This window comes from Arctopsyche grandis, chromosome 8 (genome assembly GCF_051622035.1).
Source record: "Arctopsyche grandis isolate Sample6627 chromosome 8, ASM5162203v2, whole genome shotgun sequence".
In the NCBI taxonomy this organism is placed as follows: Eukaryota; Metazoa; Arthropoda; class Insecta; order Trichoptera; family Hydropsychidae; genus Arctopsyche; species Arctopsyche grandis.
The window spans coordinates 4,082,648-4,107,760 of NC_135362.1; the positions used below are offsets into that span (position 1 = coordinate 4,082,648).

At 31.1% G+C, this 25,113-nt stretch overlaps 2 protein-coding genes and 1 long non-coding RNA gene across 3 annotated transcripts; 2 read left to right on the forward strand and 1 right to left on the reverse strand.

Moving 5' to 3' along the window:
- The first annotated feature begins 2,191 nt into the window (after positions 1-2,191).
- On the forward strand, positions 2,192-4,688 carry LOC143915495 (uncharacterized). Its single transcript, XR_013260916.1, has 4 exons — positions 2,192-2,320; positions 2,403-3,990; positions 4,073-4,440; positions 4,556-4,688. It is a non-coding gene; the product is annotated as an uncharacterized LOC143915495 (long non-coding RNA).
- Positions 4,689-5,410: 722 nt separating this feature from the next.
- LOC143915496 (uncharacterized) lies at positions 5,411-9,612 on the forward strand. Its single transcript, XM_077436184.1, has 6 exons — positions 5,411-5,622; positions 6,614-6,766; positions 6,883-7,031; positions 7,103-7,310; positions 8,989-9,163; positions 9,239-9,612. Exons 1-6 carry the CDS (start codon positions 5,581-5,583, stop codon positions 9,358-9,360), a joined length of 849 nt encoding a protein of 282 aa, XP_077292310.1. The 5' UTR covers positions 5,411-5,580; the 3' UTR covers positions 9,361-9,612.
- Positions 9,613-11,047: 1,435 nt separating this feature from the next.
- Positions 11,048-15,697, reverse strand: EMC6 (ER membrane protein complex subunit 6). Its single transcript, XM_077435534.1, has 2 exons — positions 15,330-15,697; positions 11,048-12,544 (listed from the first exon to the last, which is right to left on the reverse strand). Exons 1-2 carry the CDS (start codon positions 15,505-15,507, stop codon positions 12,336-12,338), a joined length of 387 nt encoding a protein of 128 aa, XP_077291660.1. The 5' UTR covers positions 15,508-15,697; the 3' UTR covers positions 11,048-12,335.
- Positions 15,698-25,113: the final 9,416 nt, after the last annotated feature.

Below are 25,113 nucleotides of genomic sequence, written 5' to 3' on the forward strand. Positions count from 1 at the left end.
GTAGTTTAATATAAAAAAAATAGTCACGGCACCAAAATTTAAAAATAGATTAAAGGTCGTTACATGACATGCTGAGAGATTATGTGTTATTTTTTCATATGCTTACATACATATTTAAAAAGAGACAATAATTCACTTTGTAATATGTGGATGTGTAATAGACCTCGTGAAAAGTATTTCGTAGCAAATCAAATAAAATAGCTGTTTGATCATTTTGTTCAATTTTATAACTTTGTTTTTATGGCGTATACAAATGGATTCTTGAATTAGAATTATTTACGAAAGAAGTGAAACTTATATAAAACCGTTAAAAAATAGACATGCGGGTTAGATTTATTGCGCAAAATTACTTAAATATACTATATCGATATCTCAATTCAATTTTGATGTAGCGATGTCGATTCGATCGTTTTATTTTATCAATCGAAATGTACTTAAGCCATTTATCTATTTGATACATATATTTTTTTATATTTATCATTTCAAATTGTGATAAAATGTGATAAAAATAACTTTTGTGCTATGTATTTATTATTTGTAGGTATTATATTTTTACATTTAAAAAATTCACGTTTGTAATTAATATGTAGTTGTTTTTTCATTTATTTTTTTGTGTAAGAAATAATTATACAAATAATAAATTTATAAACATATATATTTACATACATACAAACATAAAACACAAAATAAATGAAAAAATAGGGCTTGACTATTTATTGGTCGACCTTGACGACTTTATCACTAAGCAAGTATAAAAAAATGTTGTTATAATCGATAATACATTTCCTCGAAGTAAAACCACAATCAATTTTTCAACGTATGTATGTACATTTTATCTTGGATTAATAGATAAAAAAAGTATGTATTTTCATAATGGAAATTTTATATCTTACATAGTAACTGCCATTTTTTCATTTTTAGGAATTCTACTTAAATTTATCAAATTTAACGTATCGGATATAAATTGTGTATAAAATGACTTTTTCCTGTAAAAATTAAACATTATTTAGAACTAGTGTTGTACCCGATGAAATATCATCGCATGCGTTATTAATTATGGCCTATTAAGTTATTAAATAAAAAAAAATTACATAAAATGAGTCGGTCCTGTGTTCGATCCGCACGCGGTCGAATTTTTTTCTAATATCTTTTAAATATATTTAATTGTTAAATATGAAAAAAATGGTAAAAACTAGCTACATACATATAAATAATATAAAACACCAATAGAAAAATTAATTAATGAATTGAATACATTTTCAACAGATGGCGCTAAATGCTCAGAGATTAATTTGCCTAGAGGAAACATTGGTATCAAGCAGTATATATAGAAGTTTTTTCTTTTGTTATTATATTCGTACATTTTATTGTCAGTATTTTAGCTGTGACGTACATATGTATGTCGAATCGAAACGACTATTATAGTAAGGCGAGCGTTATCTTACACAGACACACAGAATATCGCTATTATATATGTATATGACCAACTGAACCCAGCATACGTTGCAATGCCACAATAGCGCATGCAATTCTCGTTCCCGTTGCGTTCCAGTTCCTGATCCCGTTCCCATTCCCGTTTCAAGTGCTTAGTTTGAGATCAAATAACGTCTCTTCAAAGCCGTGTCGTCATAAACCAACTGGTTTCGTGGTTACCAACGAACACATTTCCTTGACTACACAATGGCGTTTCAAACTTTCGCGTCCATAAAATAGTAATTACGAATACTATTATAAAGAGGTCTTTCCCTTTTTTTTTCACAGTAATCTTCCCGGACATGCATACAACAAATCCTGAAAGTTCCATCGTGAGCGGTTTAGTGATTTAGGAGCCTATACGAGACAGAAAGACAAACATTCAATTTTATATATTATATACAAATAGATGCATGATAAATAAATGAATATAATGAAAAAAATTGAATATATGTATGTAGAATTCAAACTGGATATATTCGAGTACATTTAAAAATAAATGAATAAGTTTTACTAAAACTATTTTTTTATTAATTTAGTATTTACAATATATAGTGAGTATATTTAAGACAAGTTACAATCAATATTTGATAGTTACTGTTTTAAATATTATATGCAAAATAAACTTCTCATTTTAAACTGTATTATAATAATTTAAAACTTGAAAATGTATTCAACGATATTTCAACGTGTATTTAATCGTTACGGTTTGCTAAAGTCTAGGTTTGTTATCAGTCAGATACAATCATGCAAGATAACTTATCAAACACACCTTACTATATATTTGGTACAATATTCAACGCTTCGAACAGAAACCATCAACTGGTCGACTTCGATACTTTCAAAGGTAAGCATACATACATACGTTGCATAATTGAGCTATATTTGAATGAGTTTTATCTTATTACCATCAACGCAAACCTTTGCAGACTCGAAATCATCTCGAAAATGAGCGATAATCAGTCAAAAATGCATCGGCCATTCCTCAATGCGAATGTAACGTAGTGATTTCATTTCTCCCAGTAAAAACTTTAAACGTAAACTAGGTCTGAATATTTTACATCACGACATTCCGATCGGTCCATCGAAATGTGAAAATAACAACGACAGCCGTAACTGAACAAAGTGGAAATCTAATACATTTCATCAGAGTGTACAGATGATTTTTCCGATCGATCTCGTTAAGTTTTATCCTACAGAATTAATCCTTTAAATACTTGCTCTTCCGATGACACTAGGAGTTTGTCAGGGGGCAGCTGTGGTTTTACATTTGGGCGGAAAAATTCGAAAACCACTCAGAATCCGGTAGTTTGTCATTAAAAATAAGTAATGTTCGCAAGGACTAAATTCGGACTCGGTTTAGAAAAGTTTCTTAAGAAAGGATCGTCAATTTCTTCAGATTTCTGTGACACTTTTTTTCTATCTCGACAAATTCTCTCTAAAATTAAGTAGGACTACTTCTCAAGTTCGTCGATTTGCCACAATTCAGCTAACCTTACAATATTAGCTATCTGGTATATTCACAATTCCGAAAAAATATGAACAAATGAACTATTTATGTATTAACGACTTTGTCGCCTTGCGCCCACCGCTGGGCGCTTAAGCAAGGTCAAAAACGCCACGCGCCCACCAGTGAGTACACGTCGACTAGTTTTTGAATATTTTCGATAAAGATGATACAAAAACGTGCTGTGATGTAGTGGTAGACGACTTTGTGGCATAATTCTATATAATATGTCCAGTTGTCAGTTGCCTTTTTCGTTAAAAACTTTCTATTACTATTACTTCATTTACTTTTCAGTTATGTGAAGTGTTCAGTGTGAAGATATCAATCATTTGATTGAAATCGTCAGATTCCTATTGGAGTAGATCAGCTAGTTGATCTATTCCGATTCGAATCTATCTGAAATTGGGTGATTTGTGGCAATTCGCCGAACTTATGAATTATTATGGCTCAATTTTAGAGCGTCTGTCGCGGCAACATAAACATTTCATAAAAGTCTGAAAAAATCGAGAATTGTTGCGTGAGAGACTAATTGCCAAAAGTAAGACCTAATCTTATTCTCGTGGATGTGATTTATGTTTGATGATGTAATAACGGTGTCCGAGGCGTTTTCGAATTCGTCTGCCGTTGATGTAAAACAATCGCTATTGTTTGACAAATTTCAAGTGACGTCGAAAGGGGTATTCAAAGGTTTAAGGCTGCAGGAGGAAACACGACTTGATCAATCGGAAAGATTATCTATGAACTCTGATGGGATGTATTAAATTTCCTCTATGTTCTGTTTCGGTTGAAGTTTGTATTTTTATATGACGATGAGTTGATTGGAAAGTTAGGACGTTCGATATTTGAATCTCGTTTACTTTTAAAGTTTTTATTGGAAGAAGTGAAATCATCGGGTCGTTGTTCGACTGAGGAGTGTCAAGATGACCGACACTGGGATCAAATGCTGGAAATGTATTTGATGAATCCCAAATCTCAACAAAAATAAGCAATGATTCACCGTGGATTCTGATGTAGGTGCATTTATATACTTTATTTTTATTATTTTATACTTAACTTTATATTTGCATATATAAAAATTTATTTGTATTTCAGATAAGAAGAAGATGTAAGCAAAAATCAGTGCCGGTTTTAGGGGGGGGCTGGGTCGAGCGGCGCCCGAGGGCGCCAAATAAGTTAGGGTGCCACACGATGCGCGAAAGGTGCTCTAAAATTTAAAATTAGAGCGCCAAAAGCCATACAAAATTTTTGATTAGAGCGCTAAAGGCGAAATTTATTTCTAAGGGAGCTTAGAAAAATTCCTCGGGGGGGCCATTGGGTGTAAGGCCGGCACTGGCAACAATCCAACAGTATCTGGTTTAACAATCTATTGTAACAATTAATGCATGTAAAATCATGAGAAGCGTTGAAGTATACGTAGATTGAAAATAATGATGTATTATATACATAATTGCACAAATAAGGTTTGTTTTGATTCATTTAATGTTTGAAAGTATTGTAAATATATATATGTACATATTTTCAGAAGTTTTTTAAATATTCTTCTGAAATAAATTTTTCAAATCAACTTTTTTACAGATGGATGCTAATCAAGATAGGAAAATATTATATTTGCAAAATGGAAAATAATAAGATGTATAAATAAATCAATGAAAAATATTTTATTGTAATGTGAGAATATTGTAACCAAAATAAATATGTTTTTATATTAAGAAATGAATTTTAATTTTGAAAAATCATAAGAATTGTCCACAATTAAATATTAGAATTGTAAGAAATTTATCTGTTGTTGAAAAGCTATTAGAATAAATTGTTATAATTCAATTGACAGATTTTGTTGTTGTGAATGGTGGTTTAATTGAGGATCAATTGAGTTTTAGAGATTGACATTCAACTGAAATGACCATTCAATTTCTAGTTGGATGGGATTTCTAATTGATGATTCTAACAAAGTAGTTGCAGCTGCATTCTTGGACTTCAAAAGAAGGTTTGAAACTATAGATAGGGAGAGAATGTTAGGTAAATTAAAGTAAATTAGGATTGGTTGGGAAAGTATTAAGTTGGTTTGAATAATCGAAGACCAAATGTAAAAATTAATGAGAGTTTCAAAAAATTTGGTTATGCCATTTACATAGCGTATGAAGAAAGACCAAAGAGCAAATGGGTGGATGAAATCAGAAAAATGTGTGGGATGAGATGGATAAGAGTGGTCCAAAACAGAGCTTGTTGGGGAGGCCTTCATCCAGAAGTGGACGGCTGTAAATGATGAAATATAAATTGAGGTTATGTCATATTAGCGTTAGTGGGACTCATTTTTTTAAATATTATCGCCGAACAAATATGTAAACGTGTACTTTTATCATATCTGTAAAATTGAAAGATTATTTTGATAATATTTTTAGGTGAATGTGTGTATTGATAACGACAGGGTTCGCTTTGAGGAGTTTATCAACACTGATAACACTCACTTACTAGAACTGTCCTAACACCATCAATATACATAGTTGATTCACTTACATAGATTTTGAATACAAGTCAGTTTTCATTCATACATTTCACTTTATTTGGAATAGAATTTAATATACATATTTAAAAGCTCGAAAATGAATCAACACATTTTGATCGTAGGAGGACGTAAACCTGGTGTAAATATACAAACATACATGCTTTATTTTTTTAAATTATTTATATATTGTGTGATTACATATGTATATAATATTTATTGAGAAGTTGTACTAATCGTCGTCTGAGATCGAATCTTCAAAAGTTTTAGTTATTAAAATGCGAATTAAATCAATTTAAATAATATTTTATTTAATATGTTGTGGATAGTGGCAATAATATATGTATAAGTACAATTGAAGTTATGGAAATCATTTATTGCAAATCATGATTTTTGCAACTATAATATTATACAATTGACAACTTCTTCTACTATGTACATATATATTGCAATCATATATATAATATAGCTATTCTGTCTGTGTAAAATAACGCTCACCATACTATAATAGATTCGACATACATATGTACGCCCTAGCTAAACTACTGCCAACAAAATGTATACAATGTAATAACAAAAGAAAAAACTTCTATATATACTGTTTGCAACCAATGTTTCCTCTAGGAAAATAGACGGCGCTATTGAGACATCTATTGAAAATTTATTTAATTAATTAATTTTTCTATCGGTGTTTTATATCGTTATGTAGGTAGATATATAGTTTTTACATTTTTTTTTTCATATTAAACGATTAAATATAAATATAAAATTAAATTAAGTTATAAATTAAATTATAGTTGTTAATTTAAGTTTAGAATTGTTAATTGTAAATAATTCATTAGCAATTTGCTATTAATAATAATAATAAATTGATTAATTTCCATGTAATATATTTAAGAGGAATTTTGCGGATCAAACACAGGGCCGACACATTACTTTTATTTATTTTTATTTAATAATTTAATATGTCAACACCCATGCGATGATATTTCATCGGGCACAACACTAGTATTTTAAGTTAAAATTCAAAATAAATCAATTTTATTCGCATTTTAATGAAAAATCAGCCAAAGATTAAGTCCTGGATTGCGATTGACATCGTTACCTAACTTTTAACGTCATGTTTGTTTCAGATATCTGGTTTAATTGAAGCATACAACCCCAAGACAAAAACATGGACAGAATACTACAAACTTGATTTCAAAAGTACACATTTTTCGATAGTACTTCATCAACATTGTATATACATGATCGGTGGCCTTCTCGGCGATATTTCCATTGGTAAAGTATGTAGATAGTATGCCGATTTAAAGATCAGCTACTTTTTCATAAGTTTTCATCCCAATTTTATTTTGAATCTGTTTTAAATGATAACACATTTGACGCACCATTATATATGTAGAATTATTCGTTCAATATACCGACGAAATCGCTATGTGAACTAACACCGATGAAAGTGAAAAGAATGTTTGCAACATCAGTCGAAGTCAATGGTGCTATCTTCGTCCTTGGTGGATGGAATAATAACCATACATTTAGCGTTGTAGAACAGTGAGTGTGGACACTTTATGATCAAATCTTTATGATCTCAGTGGGATGTTAATGGAGATTTGTTTTTTCAGATTTAATATCGCTCAAGATAGCTGGAGAATTCTTCCTTCTATGCATTCTAAAAGGAAAAATCATTCTTCAATATCCTACAAAGAATATATTTATTGCTTCGGAGGTAATGATGGTAAAGACTGGCTAGATACAGCTGAAGTATATAATACAAAAACATTCGAATGGAAGGACTTAAGTCCGATGCAGTTTAAAAGAGGTCTATTGGCTGTAAGTTTTACTTTCACTTGTAGAATTACTGCATAAAATACTAAGCCCACTTTAAAGGTCAAGGAATTTGACCCTTAAAGCCCTCAACATGAGGCCACCACCCCCCCAACGAATACAGTCTAAGAGACCCTTTCGTCGGAGAACGAGACGTTTGTTCATGAATATCGCACAAGAACAACCGCACATCACTGTTCTAATAAAAAAAACCACACTGTATGTACATATCCAAGTACAAAATAAACAACAACGCATGGACACATAAAGCGCGCATGCGTTAGGAAAGAATACCTGAAATGTGCCGTGCGAAAGCTCGCACACCTCAAGTAAACATACATGTACATATGTATGTATGTTTATGCGTGCATAAGCACGAACACACACGCACACACACACACACAAACTGCATCAAATATCAACTACAGATGAAAGAAACAGTTGAAGTTCATTTTTGACATCATTTTTTTGCCAGTTACTTCAACTGTCTTCTATTCAGTGACGGCTCGTATTTAACCCTTTGAATGCTTACCAACGCCGATCGGCGTTTTGCCAACAAGTCCATAGGCCGGCAAAACGCCGATAGGCGTTGTATTTTGAGCATGTACAAAGTAAACAAGAATACCACCAGTTAAGCCTTTCCAGGTAGCATTGAAAAAAAATGCATTGAACATGGGTTGTGTAATCCGTGTCATTCATTTGTCAACGTTTGTAAAGAAAGACTGGTTTACACCGGAATTCCTGAATTTATAACCATAGCAGAATTTCCCGATGGAAATCCCTAACTGCTGAGTGTTTTAGATTGTGACTTGGCATTTAGATTGTGAGCATTAAATTTTAACAATGAAGAAGATGGAACTTGTTTTGGAAAAATATATTCATTTTATATTGTTGCAAGATATATTAGAGAGTCTAAACACACCTTTATAAAACTCGAAATCCTCGGCGGTAGTTATCTAGGGTTTGTTTGAATTAGCTACAATTTTTATACCTGCTTTCTATTGGATTTTAAAATAATTCTAGTTGGAATTGTTGGCGAGATAGGCACTGACGATTTTCTGGCTGTCAAAATGAAATGATCATTTTTAAATGATATTACTGATCATCTTCTTATAATTATCGACCGTTTCATTTTATTATCTGATCATTTTGGTTTAATAACTGATTATTTGGTTTAATTACTGATCATTTACATAGTTTCATACTTGAGTATATGACAACTAATCACAGCGTACTGATCATTTAGAATACTCACTGATAATTTCGAAATATTTAATGACAATTTAGCTATTTTTGTTGATCAAAAGCTGAATAAATTACTGATCAATTAAATACACGCCTTTTTGCTACAATTAATACTTAAAGCTACAATTAATCTCAATATATCCAATTTAAAAATGAAGTCCAGAAACTTAAGCTTTCATATTTTAAAATAATTATTAATTTGACAAAAAATTAATTTTATTCGCATTTTATAGAAAACTCTATCAAGAATTGGGTTCCAGACGAAAAACGGTACCAATACCTTTTAAATGTAAAGTTTTTGAAAAAATATGACATGAAACCACTTTAATAATTGAAAAATATTAATTTAATGTATTCATTCTGAAAGTATTCATTTCAATCTTATTCTAGTAACTATCCAATGTCACGTTAATTGATTTGAAAACTTTGCCAATTTTAGACGGTTATTCTGAAAGAATCAATCTACTGCATAGGTGGATTTGATGGTGTCGATCCAGTGGATAAAATGGAAGTACTAGATCTTAACACTAACACCTGGACTGCAGTGAAGGATTCTCCCATAAAAGATCAAGGAATTCAGGCAGTGTGTCACAGTGGGAAGATAATTTGTTTCGGTGAGTTTAGAAACACGCGACAGTCTGTTCTATTCCTGAAATGAGTCTAAATTATTGCCCAAATTGTATTTTCAGGAGGAATTGGTTCGAAAGAGGTGCATGAATATGACCCAGCTACTGATGCGTGGAAAGTCATAAGTGAAATGCCAAATGAACGACAGTATTGTAATGCTATTATTACGGAAGTAAATATATGAATAATTTCTATTTTTTTAAATTTTCTTATGTACGCATTCAAAGGTTGAGAGATTTCAAATAAATATGTATTCAAAAGGTTCTATTTAATTGAAATTATGAAGTTATTTTAATTTACAAATAGCAGAATTATATGAAACTAGTGTTGTGCCCGATGAAATATCATCGCATGAGTGTTGGCATATTGAGTTATTAAATAAAATAAAAAATAAAAAGAAATGTGTCGGTCATGTGTTCGATCCGCACGCCATCGTATTTTTTTCAAATACCTTTAAATATATTTATATTTAACTAGTTGTTTTACCTGGCTTCGATCAGTATTTGTAATATAAACAGCGTAAACATGGCGAATCTAATAGTAAATATTCATTTATTTTTTTATTAAATTTATTTCAATAAAAAAAAATAATATTCAACCAATCGAATCGTCGTCGTAGAAGCTTTGACTTGTTTTCGATGTTCCCAAACAAAAATACTTTCATACATACAAAGTCTCGTTCGAAATTATATTGTTGCGTAGGGATGGGTGGAGGATCCAAGTAAAAGGCCGAAGTCGTTTCACAGCGTTTATTGATGATTAAGGAGATACACGCACTGGCAGTGCTCAGTCCAGAATGACCTGATATCGCCTATGTACCGCCTTATAAAGGGTAGATCTCTCAGGACGCCTAATCTGTTTACCTGTTGTATAGTCACGTATTCGGATATGTATTTCCACGACATTGGGTCTCCCCATACCGATTCTGAGAAATAACTAATAACTAGAGGTAGGATAGTCACAGTGCTATCCATTGTTCGGCAAACCTTTAACAATGCATTTAGAACCTTTGAACAATACACGGCCCCCTCAGGCTCCGGTGACTACTAATAACGGTCATTGTTTAGCCTAAATGCACTTAGAGTCCAGATAAAATCCTTGGAAGTAAGTGCATGCACTTAGTTAATCCGATAACAGATATCCGTTGGTCTAAGTGCAATTCGCTCAATCTGCGGCGTACGTAACAATATATTAGATTGTTTAAGGCAATAAATTATTTGGTTAGTTTATAATTCCAAAAGTGGTCAGTAAAAAAATGAAAAATTAATTAATTAATTATTAATTTTAAAAATGATCAGTAACTAATTCTAAATGATGAGTAGAATATAATAAACGATCAGTAAGTTATTCATTTTTTGTTCAGTAAATAATTCTTTTAAATAAATTTAATTTAATGTTTGTATTTAATTGTTTAATATGAAAAAAAATGGTGAAAACTACCTACATATAAATAATATAAAACATCAATAGAAAAATTAATTAATGAATTAAATAAATTTTCAATAGATGGCGCTAAATGTTCAGAGATTAATTTGCTTAGAGGAAAAATTGGTAGCAAACAGTACATACATGTTAATATATACATGTTTTTTTCTTTTGATGTTATATTCGTACATTTTGTTGGCAGTGTGTTAGTTGTTACGTACATATGTATGTCGAATCGAAACGACTATTATAGTACGGCATGCGTTATCTTACACAGACACATTGACACACAGAGTAGCGCTATTACATAGTCAATATCTCATGTAAATAATTATAATTTAAAATACTTCTGTAACTGATAAATCAATTAAGATTTTCAAGACGACATAATCCATAAATAATCTGGCTATAATAATTTTTTTGGTTCTTGAATGAAAAAACTTTAGTAGATTTTGGTATATTTTTATTAGCTGAGAATATAAAGTTTATTCGGAGATAAACGTAAAATAAAAATAAAGGTAAACAAGGATAAACTGAATTTTTAATATTATCATAAAACAAAAGACATTTCATATTCGTCTTATGAATTTGTTTAAATATTTAAAAATTCCTACTAAAAGTAAAATAAATAAGAAATAAAATTACAATTTTCTATTTGTGAGAAAAGTGTCCTGAAATCAGACACAAAAATTGGCTTTAACTTGATTTTGAAAGGACAATTAAATTGAATACAAAAGTGCATGATTTTAATTGCAAAATGCCAAATCCAATAAAAAAATGCTAAAATTGTCCCATTCAGTGAGATTTCCGAAACATAATCATGATTTTAACACGTGTTAAAACGAGCATAAACAATTATTGGAATTATTTCTAATTAATATATGTATATTGAAGTTTTAAAATAGTCATAATTAAGCGTCCAGATAGGCAAGTATGATTGATTTTTTCTTATTGCTTAGTTGCCTATCATATGGAATGTACATAAATAAACTGATATATGTGTGGGCTTTAATTTTATTGGTCATTAAGTTATATGAATTAATTATTTGTCAAAAATATAACCAAAAACGATATTTTACTGACAGTTCGTATAAAATAATAGTTACATTTAAATATTGCTTTTACTCTATACTACAATATATTTTAAATTAAAATAACAAAAAAAAAAATGAATTAAAACAGTCTTTATTTTATTAAATTTCATATGTTCATTTTATGATAAAAAAAATATTCATATAAATCCGGACGACTAAATACAAATATATTAAAATTATATACAATAATTAATCAATGTATCAAAGTACACAATTCAAAACATGCTTATAGTGTATATATCTAAATATACATACATTATAAATGTAAAAATACAATTTATACTAAATGTGCTACTAAACCAAGTTACAAAGACATATTTTACAACATTACCAGCGATAAGATAAAACTAGGCTTATATAATATAAGCCCTAACAGGACCAAAATGGCAGTGGTATTACTTTAATAAATGGTAAATTTGTAGCTATTTAGTAATAATTATTTAGTATTTACTAACATTGCAAAAAAAAAACAGCGGATTAATGAGCTGACAGATTTGAATGGTTATCTTCGGTAAGGTCTTAAAAGAGTACCATTCTTGATTCAGGATCGGTGGAGCAAGTGTGGCTCTACTTATCGACTATAAGGCAGTTCGCCCGTGTTACATATGTATAAGAAAGATTGTTCAATTCGATACACATATCAATACACGTGAACCATTCCGTAGATAAATGTCCAGAATAGGATGTAGGTGAATAGAGCTCCTAAGAATCCGTTGGTGAGTAGACTCCGTCTCGAGATGAAGAATTTCTGCCAACTGGAGCCGGCCTTCATCAGTAACAATATCCACAGGCTGAATACGGAGAATAGATAGAAGCCAAATCCATAGAAACTAGTGAGGCCGAGCAAACCTGAAATCATACATCTTATTTTACTTTTTACATAGATATATACCAGAAAAGCTTGACAGGAAGACCTCAATACGACTTTCTAGACCATTAATTACAAACATTGCAGCATTTTTATTACATAAATCGCTGTATTCGAGAGGCTGAAGAACAATGAATTAATCCATAGAGACATCTATGTATTTAGACTTGTGCATATGTATTGTACATAAATCATATTCAGATATTTATGACATAGCGGGTAGGATGATTTTTGCCAATTTGATGGAGGACATATGTATAAGCATAATACAAATACTATATATATATATATAAGAAAATTAGCGAGACATCTATGCTATGAATAATAAATTTTTGAAATCATATTCAAACAGTGGTGACATATGTATGTAGTAGTTAAGATGATTTTTGCCAATTTGATGGAGTGTCTGTCAATTTGATGGAGTGGATGAACTGTTTCAACAATGAAATTAGATAAATTGGCAAACTCTGATAGGAAACGATCGATTTCTGACTTCACAAATCTGACCAGCAGTATTAAAGATTAGCACAGGATCGAACCCGGTAACCTCTCTGTGTTTAACATAACCTTTCACCACCATTATGCTTTCGAACAGAGTGGTCACTGGTTTGAGTGCCACTAGAGTCCCGCTGCTGGCCAGACCTTGGTTTGTGACTCCAAGTCGATCGTTTCTTATCAGAGTTTGTCAAATTTTCTTATCTTCATTGAAATGGTTCCTGTTGGCATCTCCTTTCCTATCTCTCTTGCTAATCTCAAGTTATTCAGCGTCTTGAGGTTCGCCAATCTATATATACATATATAAAAATGAATGTCTGTGTGTGTGTCTCGAATAGGCTCCTAAACCACTGAACCGATTACGATGGAACTTTCAGGATTTGTTGTATGCATGTCCGGGAAGATTACTGTGAAAAAAAAAACGGGAATGAGTGTTCGCTGTCTGCGTTTTTCCCACAAATGGGAACGGGAACGAGAACAAGAACGAGAACGGGAACAGGAATTGTACGCATTATTATGGCATTGCAACGCATGCACGATTTTAAATGCTGCAAATATTCTTCCATAAATGTCACTGTGGATGTTTATATGAATTCGCATTCTAGAAAATGCTTATGTATATTGATTATATTTGCATCTGTTTAAGTGCACTCGTCGCTTTAAAAATAAAAAATTAATAAATAAACCACCGAGCCAAACTGCTGGCTAATTCATAATTTGCAATTATACGTCTAAAATTGTTCATGTCTATGGGGAGCGGTAATTGGCCGGGCTATAAGTAGTCAGCAAATCTATCGAAACTAGTGTAATACAGAAGTAGTTTTGCCTGATTGAATCAATACATATTATGTTACTAAAATATACTATGGGTTAGTCAATGATATAATAACGAATCATTTTTTGAACATCACATACAGTACAAAAATAATCATATAAGGCTTACGGCAGTCAGTAATAAAATATTTAGGAGTAAAACATTGAGGGAGCGAAATGTAAGGCGATACGGGGTATATCCTCAATATATCCAATATTTAATCGCCATAGTTCTTTATCAACTCAAAATGAAATAAAATTATATCCCGCGCTCATATTACCATTATTAACATATGCTTCACCCGTATGGAATAACACCTCGAATACTAACCTTTCCAAGCTCCAAGTAATACAAAATAAATCCCTAAAAATAATTTATAATACACCCATATATTCTTCTTCTTGTTAATGCCTTGTCCGCATCCGGACGTTGGCGACCACCTCGTCGATTATTTGAATATATCCGCATCGGTCTTCAGCGGCTCGGAACAGCTCTTCGGCGCTCATATCGGTCCACATGCGCATGTTTCGAAGCCAAGATAACTTTTTCCTGCCAATCCATTTTTTTCCTTCTATTTTCTCCATGGTTATCAAACGGAGAAATTCGTATTTTGGACCCCGTATCATGTGTCCGAGGTACTCCATCTTTCTCCGCTTGATGACAGAAACAAGTTCCCTGCCTCTCCCCATCATGCCGAGGACAGCTTCGTTTGATATCTTTTTGGTCCACGGAATCTTCAGCATACGCCTAGATAGACCCACATCTCAAAAGCTTCAATGCGGCTGATCATCTTGGTTTTCAGAGTCCACGTCTCACATCCATGTAGTAATACTGTCCAGACGTAGCTCTTCGCGAATCTCAACCGCGTATGAAGATTGAGATGCTTATTTGTAAGCGCTGCCTTCATTTTTACAAATGCTGTTCTAGCCATCTCGATGCGGATTCTTAGATCTTCATCTGGGTCCATCTCTTCATTCGGCCAGGTACCCAGGTATTTGAATCTTTTTACTTTTTACCGATATATACTAACTTGAAAAATCTGCATGCCATATATAATATACCGTTAGTTACAGACATTACTAACAAACTAACCAGTAGATTCTATGACAGAATCACTAATAACCGTATACTAACACACTTGTGAAGAGTCTCGGTGATTACAACAAAATGTCTATACCCTTCAGGTATAACACACAGATTATCTAAACACAATCTGCTTTAGGTCATCGACTTTCGTGAGTCTTTAATTAATATTATGTATTAGATGTATTATGAGCATTTATAAGGATTGTAAATAGGTTTTTGAGCTCTTTTTCCTATTATGCTGTACTGTATTAACATTAGAATAATATGATACTATGATTACTAGCAAAATTAAATTAAATTGTAAAATAGAAAATGATCAATAGATCAGTAGCTATTAAAATAGATTGGTAGATGAAATGAAATATATTGACCAGCAGTCGATCCTGCTAGAGCAGCCATAGATGTCCGACAGTATTCGACGACGGCAGCATTGTTGCGAAGGGCGGGTTCACTGAGGGCCCCCAATTCAGGGGCCCGGGCAGCAGCGCCTGCGCCCCCGGGGCCGCCTGCAGTCGTGGCCATCGCGCTTGAAGAACGACCGCTCGGCATGGCATCAAACGTTGGGTTGCACAGGTTGACAGTTGCTAGAATCCGACAGTTCAAAGATCGGATGTGTGACACGGTTCGGCAATGTCAGAATATTACTATCATGTGCCAGGCCACATGTAAATTGATTCAATTTTTTAGGACGACATCTATCGTTACCCAATACGTACTATTTATAAGCGAAGATTCAAACCTGTGAATTTCATTTTTGTTTTTGCATTATATTTCAGGTGCAAATTATAATCGAAGATTTGTATTATATTGTGAATACACATTCGAATTAGTCATTTATTTATGTTTAGGGTTTCAATCTTGTTCTATTATATTAGGCGGCCTTTTTATAAAATATTGTCGTATGTGTCAGTGGCGGATCCGGGAAATTTGCAGGGTGGGGCCATTTCTAATTTTTTACAAAATTAAGACGTATATTCAGTTATATTATTAATTTATTGTCTTGTAAGCTTATTAATTTGTAAAGCAATATTTCAAGGACATTATAAAAATGCAAATACATAAAAAAAAACATATATTTTCTTTAACTTTAATTATTTACACAAAAACAACATTAAATAAAATCTAAAAAAATTAGAAGGAATATTGATACATACATGTGTATTATATGTAAATGTACATATATTAAAAAAAAATAAAATAGGAATATGATAACTAAAGCCCGGACCCTGAGGGGGCCGTTTATTGTTCAAATGTTGTAGTTGCATTTACAACAATGGAACAATAAACGGCACGCTTCCGGTCCTACCTCTAATGATAACAGGAGAAATATGACATCTAGGAACACAAATAGGATTTGGATCATAGCCAGTGCCGGCCTTACACCCAATGGCGCTCTCGGGCAATTTTTTTTAAACACCCTTAGAAAAAAAATTCGTCTATGGTGCTCTAATCTAAAATTTTGTATGGCTTTTGGCGCTCTAATTTTAAAATTTAATGCGCCTTTGACGCATCGAGCGGCGCCCTAACTTATTTGGCGCCCTTGGGCGCCGCCCAGCCTAGCCCCCCCCCCTTTAAAGCCGGCACTGGACGGTAAACGGACTACTAGTCATATGTAAACCAGTCACAGGACAACCGATCGCTCTAGATCGGTCACACTAAAACTGGTCACACCCTAAAATCGGTCACGAGAAAACTGGTTGACTGATTTTAGGGTGTGACCAGTTTTCTCGTGACCAGTTTTGGGGTGTGACCAGTTTTAGTGTGATGGGTGATCACGTGTGACCGATCTAGAGCGACCGGTTGTCCTGTGACCGGTTCACATTTGACTAGTAATCACCGAACCCACTGATCATAGCACAAAGTTTAATTTATATTTATTTGTCACTGTCAATCTGTATAAAAAAAATTCTGGATCTAAATCGATATATGAATGAATACGTAGCAATGCGAGACCAAGCAACCTTTTTACAAGGCTCTTTTTTTACCCATCCGATTGCATAAATATGTTTTCATGTAATCGGATGTTTTAGGCAAAGGATCATGGATCAGTTGCATTGATTATGCACATGATAACATTTTATACCTGAAGGACAGAGTGGTCTGCTCACACTCCCAAATCAATAATGTTACTTTTTGGACAAAAATGGGCATTTGAATTGCGTTTTTAAATGCCGAATGCGAATTTTAATTATAATGTACATGTATAATATTACATGGTTCGGTGATTACTGGTCACAAAGTCACTAAAATCTCTATAACGGAACATCTGGCAGCCGAAAAATCCATCATACTAACGAGAACTTGAGTGCCAAATATTGTGAATTCGCGATTTTCAAAATTGTCTTTGTGACCACCGCATAGACGAATAGTCCAATTACCATATTACATATGTAGTGCTCTAGGGTGGTGGCCATTGACCTTGTGCCACCATCGTGGATCCGCCAGTGGCGTTAAACGGGTTACATCCCAAATGTGAATCGTTACCAGGATAGCCGCCGCTACGAAAATCGCTCGCGTGGATCCTTTCACACGAAAATTCATCGCACAGGAAAATTCCAATACAGAAAACTGCCCAAATATTGCTCAAAACTGCCCAAATATCATAAAAAAGCATTTTCTGAGCAATATTTGGGCAATTTAATTTGCTTTACGGCAATTTTCTTGTGCGACAAGAGACTCGCGTGAGCGATTTTCGTAGCGGCGGTTATCCTGGTAGCGATTCTCATCTGGGATGTTATCACCGAATCGCCTGTGAAAATTATTGCCAGATGTTAATTTCTTCAATTACAATAAAATAAGATTACGGTAGTGACGATTCTCTTCTTTATCAGGTTATTTCATAGCCGATGAACATCTGTTAGAATAGAACTCCAATCACAATATCAAATTTATAATTCTCATCAAATTTATAATTCTCAACCTAGATGAAACATGTAATGGACAATCAACTGGCGGTTTGAACTACATAATATGATGTTTTTCGGTTATCAGGACTGTTTTTAAAAAAAAATGTTGTCTTGGTCGAAACAAAAGCAATTGACAATATAAACATGTTTCGTTTCTTTTAACATTTGTATTATTAAACTTTGTTGTATTCGCAGACTTGAACATTTTTGTAGTCCTTATTCAGGAAATTTTCTTCCTTTTTTATTTACAAAGCTAAATTTTGGATCACTGGTCATTAATTTAACACTTGATAGCTATTGCTCTGCCTCTTGGAATTGTTTGATAATTTAAATACAATTAATAGTTCAAAGGCGTCATAGTATATGTATAATAAAGAAAGTGTTATTCAAACAAATAAAATGCTACTTATTAATTGATACACAAAGCAAAGTTTTCAAATTTCAATTAAACTTGAAAAAAATGGTTACTTCAATTGTTACGTAAATGCAGATACATTTGTAGCAGTGGCGGCTCGTGAGAATTCAGTGGGGAGGCTGCAGAAATGAATCGGGTTTTAGTAGCTCGTTAATCATACTGATGATCAAATAGCATGTATTTTACTGCATGTACTGAACTGAGCGGTATTATTATTTTACTATTATTATTATTATTTTACTATTATTTATTATTTTACGATGTATTTTACTGCAGCCCATGTGAACGAATTGCCACTGATATGTATGTAGTTATCAGATTGGATGTAATATTTAAATAAGAACCCAAATTTCTTTTGACTAGATATCGTAAGTAAAAGTAAGAAGAAGTTAGTAAAAATAAGAATCCTGTAACATTGCTGAGAAAATTTTGTTCCTCGATAGTACTCCTGTTCAATACGATATATTATATATTATTTGGCCAATATAATCAGCACTGATGTATCCAAGTGACCCAATTCATTCGAGTGACAAATTAATATACCTACTGTGGAAAATAACTGAAGCGTTTTCCTTATATCATCTCAATTGAATAAATCTTTCGATGATACATCGGCCGACTGTTGAAATAATGACAAAAATTAGATTCTAATTACATAAGATTTGACACATTAATACCTCGAATGTTATGGCTATAGCAAAGTCGTCATCGAAAAACGGACCAATGATACGAGTAAAAAAGCAACTTATATATCTGATATGATACATTGTAGATTACATCTTCGCCTAGAATTGTTTTCGGTAGTTATTTGTAGTTATTTGGAAAGGTGAAATTGACGTTCAAAATATTAAAGGTCAAGATGTTGACTGATGACTTCACGAGCGTTATGGAATACAAACACAAAATATTTTCGTAAAAAAAATTGTATAAAAAAATGTTTTAGACATAAAAACGTTATAGATAAGTTAATACACTACAGTTATTGGTCATTCTGAAGCCGTTGGATAATTGGAATTTCAGGTTAAAGCATAAAAACCCTGCGATATTACCGAGAAATTTTTATGACCTCGATGGTGCTCCTGTTCAATGCTAATTGATAGCATTTTTTAAATTTACCATTTATTGGCAATAGGTTTTTGAGCTCTTTTTCCTATTAAGCTGTACATATTAACATTATAATAATATAATACTATGATTACTAACAAAATTAATTTAAAATTGTAAAATAGAAAATGATCAGTACATCATTAGCTATTAAAATAGATATAAGATGTATTGTGAACATAATTTAGTAATAATAGAAAGCATTTAAAAATCAAAAAAAAAAAAACATACGTACTATACATATATATTGTGTTTTTATATATATATATATATATATATATATATATATATATATATATATATATATATATATATATATATATATATATATATATATATATATATATATATATATATATTGTGTTTTTATATATATATATATATATATATATATATATATATATATATATATATATATATAAAAACACAATATATATGTATAGTATGTACATATGTATGTATGTATATAAAAAAAAATCCCAAAAATATTATTTGAAATGATATTTTTAATATTATTATTAACATTAAAAATAGCATCGAAAATAAAATACACAGAAGCTTAAATATTATGCTATTGAAACGTAGTCAACAGCAGCAACATTGTGTATACACAAGGCTCCCTGAATATTACTGTTTTTATTTTTAAAAAATCACTATTCATCTTATGCAAATTCTTAACGATGATCAGAAAGCAAATTTTTTAATTAATTTCTTACTTTCATATATGTACATGAGGTTTTATACTTTTTTTCAATTTTAAACAACCATAACTATTTCAATTAAACACTCAAATTAAGAAGACAAGTTTGGTATTGTATTGGTATGAAATTTTAATTTAAATCAATTACAACAATTACTTTAATTATAATTTTTGCACGTTGTTATATTTAGATAGATTATTTTATTTATTGTAAACATGTCGTCATTGATTTTGCATTATTACATGAATTGTAATTCATTGTTAAAATTTAATATATTTTTTTACCAATAAACACTAATGGAAAGTGAAAGATATTTATGTACATACTTGCATATTGTATGTGTTACTTTGTATGTTTTTTTTAGCCCACAGATGTGGAACAATTACTATATTTAGCCGTGAATCCTGTTATGATGATAGTTCTCTTGATTATAAGCATGTAAACAAATTATATTACACAAAATTTTGGCAATCTGTACATAATCTGTTTTGTTACATATTCTTTGATATAAAAGTTTGTATATAAATTTACTTTCATCACATATGTAATGTATGAAGTAACATTTTACAACTATATTATTATTATCATATACCGGTGCTATACAGAATAAGATCAATTCCGATAGTGTAAGTACATGCATTCGGATACATATTTTTATGACTGAATATATACGTACTTATATGTATAGTCAATATTAAATAATATAGTGTATATTAATATGTTTCTAATTAATTGAAATATACGGTATGCCCGAGCACATGTACACATGTTAAAAAATGTGTAAAAATTAAGAATGTGACTTCGTTCACGGTGATAACAATGTGTGCTTATCACAATTTTCTGCAGACAAACTCAATTTATGATAGTATTAATTTGGAATAACTACACGATATTACTGATTATTTATTGTAAGATATTTTTCAAATGAATGTATGAAAGTTATAGTTCAATAAATACTATTGATTATGCCTAGTGTGTGTAAATATTTCGCAATGTTGTATCAGTTGGAGAATGTGTGGTTTAAAGCAAGTTTTTAGTCGTACATATTTACAGTGTCGTATACATTAATACATTACAAATGTACATATGAGTACATTGTCTATAGTATTATTTTTTTTAAATACGGTTGTGATGATTTAAGTAAGCTTATTTGTTTTGATAGTTCAATTTTATATGGATGATTAAAATTGTGTTTTAAAAATTACAAAAAAAAAAAAAAAATCAATAGGTCAAATTTAATTTGAATGCATAAAACTAACATGAATAATGAACGAGAGTAAAGTACGCTTCAGAAAATGTGACACGACAAACATCAGTTTATAAATAACGCGAGAAAATCTCTAAGCAAAAAGTTATAGTCTATTATTAAACCGTGTATTGTCTCTGCTCTTCCAATTCATTGAACACAGTGGCGTCGCGTAATAATACACATGGGTTCAAAATGTTTATCAAATCCATAAAATGGACGCACTAACTCAAGCTAACAAAATAGAACAACAGTATTTATTAAATAAAAATGCTTAATTTTACTATTTTTTGTGTAATTTGAAATAAAATTTTTGAAATTTGTTTCACATTTCATACAAAATGATCAAATAAATTGTGGTCGTCAAAATATCACTTTTGCAAATTGGTTCCCTTTTGCAAAACTACATCTATGGTGTCTGCGCGATGCAAGCATATGCATATGCAAACTACAGATTATATACATACATACGAGAAATGGAGTATATTTGTGCAGATTCACATTAACCTCAATGAAAACTGCAATCAGCTAAATTTATCGTTCTAACGTTTGAAGCCTTCGTGCAAATTAAAACAAATATATGATTTGAAAAATTGTATTGTACATATTATATACTTTTTTAATTCATTCAATTCTATCTATTCAAACAAATAAGTATATCAAGCATTTATTTGGTCAGTATTTTAAATTAACCTTGAAGTATATAATACTAGTGGTTTTACCTGGCTCAGTATTTAACCAGCAGAATATACTAGTGGTTAGTATATAATGCTTTGGACAAAGTGGTCACTTATTTTTTCTGTTGTCCAGACCTTGAATTTGTGACTCCAAATCGATCGTTTCCTATAAGAGTTTGCCAATTTATCGGATTTTCATTGAAACGGTTCCAACAAATTGGCAACCTTACCAATTTTCTCGCAAATCTCGAGTTTTCAGCAATCTCAAATTTCACTGAATTGTATAAAATTATGCAAATTTACAAATTTGACCATAAATGTCTCTGTGGATGTTAATTGATATGTATTTTCTTTCTATAATAATACTTGTATCAAATAATACCTGTTAGGCCTTCCTGGTATAAATTAAAAAAATAAAATTTGTAATATAATCCGCTTAAACATGACTAGTCTAATTGTAAACATTTTATGAAATTCATTTGAATAGTTTTATTTTATTAAAATGTATTTGAATATTCATTTGTTTTTTTATTAAATTTGACGTCACGGATTCTACGAACCAAAACTTACATACGTACATACAAAGTCTCTTTCGAAAGATATATTAGATTAAATGCTTAAAATATACCTACCAATTGGTTAACATTATATTACAGATATCAAAACTGACAGATTGAATTGATATGTTATGGAAAACAATCATGATTTCGAGGATTGGTATTAAAACGAATCAAATTTGTTATGTGGAACAAACACTTGGTATTGATTTTATTGGTATTGAAGTCGACTCATATTCAACTTCGCGTATGCGTGTATGTATGTATGGATATATGTAGTACTTGAGTATCTACTTATACTGTACATAAGTAAACATTAATGCAGATATGATTTAGAATTGGAATGGTTTATTTTGGTCTTTTATAATGTAATGTGTACTCTTTTCCCCTAGCATGAGATTTAGTGTTGAGCTCATGCTAATCATTTCAGGGTCATGTTGTACATTAAGCACAGGTATTATACTTGTAACCAACCAATAGCTTACAAAAATGTCGTATTATTCACCAGTTTGGTTTTCGAATTAAAATTTGAGTATTTAAATAAGAATATTTATTACATATGCAAACAATCAATATAAAAAAATTATTCCAAATTGAAAATTATAAAATATACGATTGTTAATTTTGCCCCAATATTTAAATCTAATATTTTTCGAACTGCTTTAACATTGTACGAAGTAAAACAAATGAAAAAATTTGAATACTGTTTATTGTCACTATGTAATATGTATTGAGTATTTATAGTTCGTCACTCGTAACATGTAATATCTCTGAATTGTCTTCGTATGAATTACTATTGGCATGGAACATTCTGAGTATTACAGGGGTCGATGTAACGTACTACGTATCAAGATTATCAGTTGAAACATGGTACTTTTTATTACATTTCTGTATCGCAAGTATTTCGATGAATCAAACTTAACATCTAAAATTGGATTTTAAATAATCTGCAGATTTTTCATGAATACGACTTTTCCAAATACCAAGAAATTTTTCGATGGTGTTTATGTAACATGTTACACTTTTTGCACCACTGTATCGTCATCGTATGTATTCCGACGAATATAAACTCACACGTAATATTAGATTGTGAATTTTAAGATTGGTTTTGGATTATTTGCACGAGGTTTAAAGAAGATTTTTGATGGAGTTAAATTTATTAGTTGAAACTTTTAAATTAAAACACTTTTTGCGCTACTGTATCGTCATCGTGTGTATTTCGACGAATAAAAAACAACACGTATCGTTTCATTGTAATTACATATATGCATTATCAAAATAATTATTGCTTATAGATACAATGCACCAATTAATTACCAATAATACTTTATATGATGATTTAGAATTCAACAATCGTAACATTCAAAACTTTTTGCACCACTGTATCGTCATCGTATGTATTTTGACGAATCACAAAATCAGTACGTAATGTTTGATTTTAATTAGACATTAAAATTAATATTTGTTATGGATACCATGCACCAAGCAGCAGAAAGGTTTTCGATGGTATTTTATATGGAGTTAAATTTATCAGTTGAATCTTTTGTATTAAAACACTTTTTGCAATACTGTATCGTCATCGTATTTATTTTTGAGAATTAAAACCAATATGTTAGGTTTGATTGTTATTATCTTACCAAAATTAATGTTACACAATGCACCAACAACCAACGAGACTTTTTATAATTTATTCGTAAAATTCAAGACTTTTTGTATTACTTTACAGTAATCGTGTGTATTTTACAGATTCAAAATCAGTACGTAATGTTTGATTTTAATTATATCATCAAAATTGATATTTTTCATTGATACTATTAAATATGTACAGAGAAGACTTTTTTCATGTTTTTATTTATATTGCTTATCATTGGAAATTTTTTTTATATTGCTATATGGTAATCGTATATATTTCGATGATTCAAAAACAATACGTAATGTTTGATGGTAATCATATCATTAAAATTAATGCATACAGCTTGTAGAGGCAATGCACCAAGTACCAATAAAACTTTTCATTATGAGTTAGATATCAACAATCGTAATATCTTACACTTTTTGTTTCGCTGAATCGTCATCGTATATATTTCAACGAAGTAAAACTTACACATAACGTTTGCATGTAATCATATCGTCAAAATGAGTGTAACTTATGGATGTACTGCAACACGCACTCATAAGACTTTTCAAGATGTTAAATACGAATTGCAGATCGCCAGTCGGAATATTTTAGACTTTTTGCATTGATGTATCGCAATCGTATATGATTCCACGAGTCAAAACTAGGACGATTCATTTTGAATGTAATTACATTATCAAATTGGATGCAAATTGTGTATGTAATGCAACGTGTACTGAGGAGACTTTTCGAGACGTTCGATACGTATTGGAATTCGGCATTGGGAATTTCGAAGACTTTTTGCATTGCTGTATGGTAATCGTATGTATTTCGACGAGTGAAAACTTACACGTAACGTTTGAATGTATTCATGTCGTGAAAATGAGTGTAACTCATGGATGTACTGGAAATATGCACTCATAAGACTTTTTAA

Coding starts and splice junctions, on each gene's coding strand:
- EMC6 (XM_077435534.1), bottom strand. CDS start 15,507: ATGCCGAGCGGTCGTTCTTCAAGCGCGATGGCCACGACTGCAGGCGGC. Junction 12,545..15,329: donor TCTAGCAGGATCGACTGCTG/GTCAATATATTT, acceptor GTATGATTTCAG/GTTTGCTCGGCCTCACTAGT.
- LOC143915496 (XM_077436184.1), top strand. CDS start 5,581: ATGAATCAACACATTTTGATCGTAGGAGGACGTAAACCTGGT. Junction 7,032..7,102: donor ACATTTAGCGTTGTAGAACA/GTGAGTGTGGAC, acceptor TTGTTTTTTCAG/ATTTAATATCGCTCAAGATA. Junction 9,164..9,238: donor TGGGAAGATAATTTGTTTCG/GTGAGTTTAGAA, acceptor TTGTATTTTCAG/GAGGAATTGGTTCGAAAGAG.